We start from the raw sequence: 6,379 nt of genomic DNA, 5'->3' as shown, positions 1-6,379 counted from the left end.
ACATCTTTAATTGCATCATCTCCTTTGTCAATGACATTTATACTGACATTCTGATGACCCCTTTCAATCAATAACAGCGGTCTTCGTGGATTATCTTGCCCAGGGTATATCATTCCTACAGATGTAAATGTTTTTAACAAAGGAGGGTATGTTATGGGCTCCCATTCTAATTCTCGGCCTGAGGCTCTTGCAACCTGCCTTTCTCGATCTTTCTGCAACTATTTTCTTCTTTGTCGTATATCCGATTCGAACCCTAAACCATATCGAGCCTTATGAGGCACTGGTTTTAGAGCTCTCACTATCCCATGCTGATATCTTTCCAAACCTTTCCTCGCTCGGGCTCCCTTTCGTACAGTCAGCTTAATTCTCATCTTGGTATTCCTTGACAGCTTAGGCATAGGAGTTTTATTTCCTTCAGCAACAAACGTAGCATTGATGAATTCAAAGGAACGGAAGGAACATTCTGCATCCTTACTTACTTCAAGGTATGGTGTATCAGCAGAGATAGATGCGACAATGTCTTCCTCACCCACAACAGTGACCAAGAGACCATCCATGATAAACTTCACTTTTTGATGGAGAGATGAAGGAACTGCCCCAGCAGAGTGGATCCAAGGCCTTCCTAAAAGGCAATTATACGAAGGCGTGATGTCCATAACCTGAAACTCGATGTCATATATGTAGGGGCCCACTTCTAGAAGAATTTCGATCTTTCCCGTGACTTCTCGTCTCGTCCCATCGAATGCTCTTACTGTAGAGTGACAAGGCCTTAAATAAGACAGATCAATCAGAATTCTAGAAAGCGTGGCCAAAGGCATGACATTGAGTGCAGACCCGTTGTCAATGAGCACATTCGGTATTATATAACCCTTGCAACGGGTTGTGATGTGTAATGCTTTTATGGAGCCCCTACCATTTGGGGGTATTTCGTCATCACTGAAAGAAATAAAATTATCCGCGTTTAGGTTATTCACCCACCTATCAAGTTTTTCGACAGATATATTGCTTGCCACGTAAGCTTGGTTTAACACTTTCAGCAAAGTATTCCGATGTGGTTCTGAATTCAACAGTAGGGATAATACCGAGATTTGTGCCGGTTGTTTGTTTAACTGTTCCACGATGTTATATTCACTATGCTTGATGAACTTCAAAAATTCATGTGCTTCCTCTTCATTCACAGGCCTTTTAACTTCTTGTTCGGACGGATTCTCAAGTTCAACCTCGGCCTCATGCATCGGTGTCTTTCCTTTCTGCTTCAAGTCATTAGTCTTCTTCATTGGTTTGACCATTTTAGAATAACACCTCCCATTGCGGGTGAAGTGTCCTACTTCGCCAACATTTCCGATCGTGACTTTGGATTTTTCACCTTCAAGTATGATAATGTTGACATCATATTTCCATGGTACTGCCTTATTGTCCTTGTAAGAGAAAGGAGATGGTACTTCAATTATCATCTTTGGTTTCACTTGCTCCTTTTTTGCATCGTAATAAATCATCAACGGTCCATCGGCACTATAAGGGAAAACTGATGATTGATTTTCAGAAGTGCATACTTCTCCTTCATCGGCCTCTTCCTTTTTGTTAAGGATCTCGACTTCCTTGTTGTCCATCATGTCTTGAAGTAGTTTTCTGAATCCTTCACAAGACTGGATGTCATGCCATTCGATCCCATGAAAATCACAAAAATATTGACTTTTTGTGTTTCCTTCTTTGAAAATTCTGTTGGGATGACAAAACGGCCCCTTTTCAACCATTACCTCCCAAATCTTTCGCAGCGGTGTCTTTATTTCAGAAACAAAACTTCTGGCACGCCACTTGTCTTCTTTTGTCACCGCGCTCACGTTCCCTTCAGTGTGGTTAGGGAGCGGGTTTCCAGCTGTATTGCCTGCACCATCAAATCGTAGAATGCCTGCATCGATAAGACCTTGAACCCTCCTTTTAAAGGCCAAACAATTTTCTGTAGAATGCCCCTGGTTTCCAGCGTGGTACATGCAACTAGCATTAAGATCGTACCATTTTGGGTATGGAGGCTTCAGGGGTGCCATACAATGTGGGGAGATTAATTATTTTTCCAACAGTTTTGGGTACATCTCTCCGTATGACACGGGAATTGGGGTGAACTGGGGTTTTTCAGAACTAGATCTTGTCGGTCTTTGTTCATTTTTGGGTTGGTTTTGAGCAGGAATGGTATTTGGTAGGAACATGGCAAATGGTCTTTGGTTATCTGTAGCGTAGACGGGGTAAGGAGGAGGTGTTTGATAGTAAGGGCTTTGGGGAGGATAATAAAAGTTTTGAGGTGGGCGATATCGAGGTCGTGCCTAGACTGGGTAAGGATTAGAAGTGTGATGGCTCTCAGTTCCCACCATATGGGCTTCTGCCTCTTTTTTCTTTACAGGTGTTGCTCTTTTCGAGCTCTCAGAACCTTCCATCCTTCCACTTTTAATTTTATTTTCTATAAGTTCCCCGGATATTACAATATCTGCGAAGTCTTTCGTGGAACTTCCTACCAACTTATCATAAAATGGTGCTTTCAAAGTGTTGATGAAGAGGACCGTTATTTCAGTTTTAGTCAATGGGGGTTTTACTTGAGCCGAGATATCCCTCCACCTTTGCGCGTATTGCCTAAAAGTCTCTGTCGGCTTCTTTTCCATCATCTGTAGAGTTAGTCGATCAGGCACCATGTCGGATACATGCTTGTATTGTTCACAAAATGCTGACGCCAAGTCTTTCCATGATCGGATCCTTTCTCTACTAAGTTGATTATACTATCGAAGGGCCGATCCAACCAAGCTGTCTTAGAAATAGTGTATTAGCAATTTATCTTCATTCACGTAACCAGTCATCTTCCTGCAAAACATGACAAGGTGCGCCTTTGGACATTTCGTTCCATCATATTTTTTAAAATCTAGCACTTTAAATTTTGGAGGCAGAACCAGATCGGGCACCAAACTAAGCTCTTTGGCACTTAGTGCAGAGAAGGTTTCAGCAGCTTCTATCGCCTTGAGCCTTTCTTCCAAGCTCCTATACTTGTCCTGGGCATTACGATCATCCATTTTCAACCTGGCTATTTCTGCCGAATCATCCAAATCTAAAACATTGAGATCAGCAGGATTAGCTCCGGGGTTTGATACGAATATACCTTGCCCCAGATGAGCAGGGGGTACGGGTCGTTGCTCCAAGCTTGCAGGTTCTCCTCGAGGACATTCTCTTTGCATTACATGTGCATGAGGTGGAGTGAATCCTGAGGGATAGAACGGATCTTGATCATGATTAGTTCTTGGCTGAGGCTCTATAGTATCAGGGCTCTGCATAGGTCCTTTTCCTTTGACCAAAGTTGTCATTATCTCCATCATTTTGGCCATTTGATCTTTTTTCTTGAATGATTCCTCTTGAGATCTCACCATCAGATCTCTTGTTTCCTGCTGTGATTTAGCCAACTGCTCTTGCAATTCTCTTTGGGCTCTTACCATCCTTTCAATTCTCTCATTGAATTCAGCCTCCAGGGTTCTAGCTCTTAGACGCGTTCTATAAGAATGACGTGATTCCAGACTTGATGTGTCGCAATTGCGGATTATACGGTTTTAACCTCAATGAATGATTGTGGGATATGTACATGCAATGAATGGATGAATGAATAAATGACAAATAAATGACAAATAAATGTTGAATAAATGACGAATAAATGTTAGTCATGAATAAATATGCAAGAATAGTCATGAATAAATATGAAAAAATTTGGTGTTGATTTCAAGATAGCCCCATACTTAGGCATTTCGTTTATCAAAAGAGTCTATTACAAAACGTTTTGCCTTTTTTTTTATTCAATAGTTACACGAATTTTCTAGCCACATCACCTTCTTTCTTCATTCGCTCTAAAAACTTTTACATACTTGATCTTTGACTCGGAGGGAATTGGCAACTGAGAGTTTCGGCTTGATTTGATAATTGCACAACTTGCATAGCCGCCTTGTGAATTTCATTGATCAAAAAGCCAAGTTACATTTCCTTTTCTTGGAGAGCTCTTTCGTAGATGTAAGTGTCTCTATCGTACTGACAATTTTTTTCTTCCAGGGCTTTTAAGAGATTATCCAACTGTTGCTGTTGAGCTTGCAGTGTATTTTCTAAATCTCGTACTTTTCTTCTTAGCACTTGACGTTTGGACTGACTAGTCACAAATTCTGCAGTCATAGTTTCATACTCAGAATTCTTCTTTCTTAATTCTATCATAGCATGCGCAACTTTTTCCTCTTCTTTCTTTGCTTTCCCTTTCCAGAATTCCATTCCACCTTTGATGTTACTGATTTCTTCCTTCCATTCTGCTGACGACTTGCCCAAACCACTATTTTTTATAGTGTTTCTTAATTTCTTATTTTCCAAATGAAGGTCCCTTAAGTCGTTTCTCACGATCTCAGCTTCTTTTTGAACTTTCATGGTTTTGGATTCTTCAATTTGAACCTCGATCTTTAGCTGGTAGTTTTCCTCTTGAAGAGAACTAATATCCCGTAACAGCTTGGCCTTTTCACGTTCGAATTCATGTCTCGCTACTTCCAGCTCGGATGACATTTCTTCTGAGAAAGGATTCTGGACAGTGTAACTCGTCGGTGAGATTTGTTGACTATTCACTCGTCGTTTTCTCCATAGGTCATAATCTTGAGTGATAGTATCAGCATAAAGGGCTAACTCCATTAGGTAAATTTCCTTCCAAGACTTTGCAGTATCTCAGACTCTTTTCATGTAGCCTTCACCCGTAAAGGCGAACTCTGATTGTGCCAATCCTCCGATAGCGGGTATGAACTATCGTAAAGCAAACTGCCTTTGAACCATTAACGAAGCGTATCCAATTCATCCCCATAATCCTAGTAAAGGCACCTAATCTTGGCTTCCACATTTGTATAATAAAACTGAAGGACGGATTTATGGTTCTCTCCAAGTTATATCTTCGGTACGAAAGTTCTGAAAAACTGAAACCCAATGCTGTTCGGTGACATCCTTTGGCCAATCTTTCTCAAGGTAAGCTTTCAATGGGGCGAATATTTTTGAAAACATGTGGAAAGGTGTGCGCTCCACTTTCCAGAAATGGCTTAGAATCCAGACGTTAAGTAACTGTGCGCATCCGATAAAACGTCCTTCCCCTTTCCTCCTACAATAACTTAGAGATCTAAAAGTCTCGGCCAAGATAGTCGGGACAGGGTTAATCCTTTGTTTCAATCTTTCGAAGAAATCCAATACCGCGACTGCTATATGCCCAAGAACTTTTGGGAAGACAATTAATTCGTAAATGGCCAAAGCAAACAGATCCACTCTCTTCGCAATATCTGGATGGTTTTGAACTAAGTCTCGCAGAGAAAACCACGGAACACAACTGACTTCATTCTTTTTCTTTATTTGTTTTTCAGCCCACATATCAGTCATTCCCGTCAACCTCACTAACTTTTTCTTGAAGGTCATTGGTTTGGGCTCTTTCACATATATCTTGCTGAATTGTACATTGTCAATGCGAAGTAAGGCAGCATACTCTTCTATGGTCGGAGACATATCTTCCTGATTGAAAGTGAAACATTGATAAGTTGGATCCCAGAATCGGACCATGGCTTGAATCAGTTGTTCGTCTACGTTGACGGCGATCAAGTGAGCTATATCCCCGTACTTTTCAGTGAAGATACCCCTAGTGTCTGAATCCCACTATTTCCAAATCTGAGTTAAATCCTCGAGGTTATTCTGACGAACATTTGTAGCTACTTGCTCGGGAAGATTGGAGATACATCCTTCCGTTAAACTGTCCCCTTTTGCTTTCTAAATTTTTAAAGACCAGTCTCGAACCACTATATTTTTCTTGGTTACTTGTGTAATTGACTCCTCCATCAGAAACCCGTTTTTGGCAACCAATCTCTAATCAACACCTTCCTAATAAGATGCCTATGATGCATGATGCAAAATCAAAACAAAGACAATTACCTTGGTTAGTACAACAAATATGAATAGAGGAAAATTACGGAAAATCCAAATAAAAAGTGTAAATGTCAAAGAAATAAAAGGTAAGAGGCGTTTCTCCTATGTACTTATTTTGGTGACTGTTAAACAGACGAAGGTTCGGCATGGCTCTAATTAGGTGGCTCGTACGGTTCACTATATGCAATTTCGGTTCTAGATAGGTACTCGAATTGTTCGTACTATCATCTGCTAAGATTGGTACGAAGCCTCGGTCATTGCCTATCACAGGCTTACGAGTTCAATTCAAGGGATCACATTTACTTATGCCTATGCGGAGGGACAAGTTAACTCACGAAAGCATAAGTCATATATAACCCGGAAGTATTCACTAACCTGTACGGAGGGACGAGTTAACTCACGAAGGCCTAGCGTTTACTTCCACTTAAGC

At 40.9% G+C, this 6,379-nt stretch overlaps 1 protein-coding gene across 1 annotated transcript; it reads right to left on the bottom strand.

The window, feature by feature from the left end:
• Positions 1 to 218: 218 nt before the first annotated feature.
• Positions 219 to 2,681, bottom strand: LOC108488281 (uncharacterized). Its single transcript, XM_017792570.2, has 3 exons — positions 2,475 to 2,681; positions 979 to 1,970; positions 219 to 936 (listed from the first exon to the last, which is right to left on the bottom strand). The coding sequence occupies exons 1-3, from the start codon at positions 2,679 to 2,681 to the stop codon at positions 219 to 221; spliced, it is 1,917 nt and encodes a 638-aa protein (XP_017648059.2).
• Positions 2,682 to 6,379: the final 3,698 nt, after the last annotated feature.

This window comes from Gossypium arboreum, chromosome 10 (assembly GCF_025698485.1).
Source record: "Gossypium arboreum isolate Shixiya-1 chromosome 10, ASM2569848v2, whole genome shotgun sequence".
Taxonomy (NCBI): Eukaryota; Viridiplantae; Streptophyta; class Magnoliopsida; order Malvales; family Malvaceae; genus Gossypium; species Gossypium arboreum.
The sequence above is the reverse complement of the archived record's forward strand: the minus strand, read 5'-3'. Positions and strand labels throughout refer to the sequence as shown.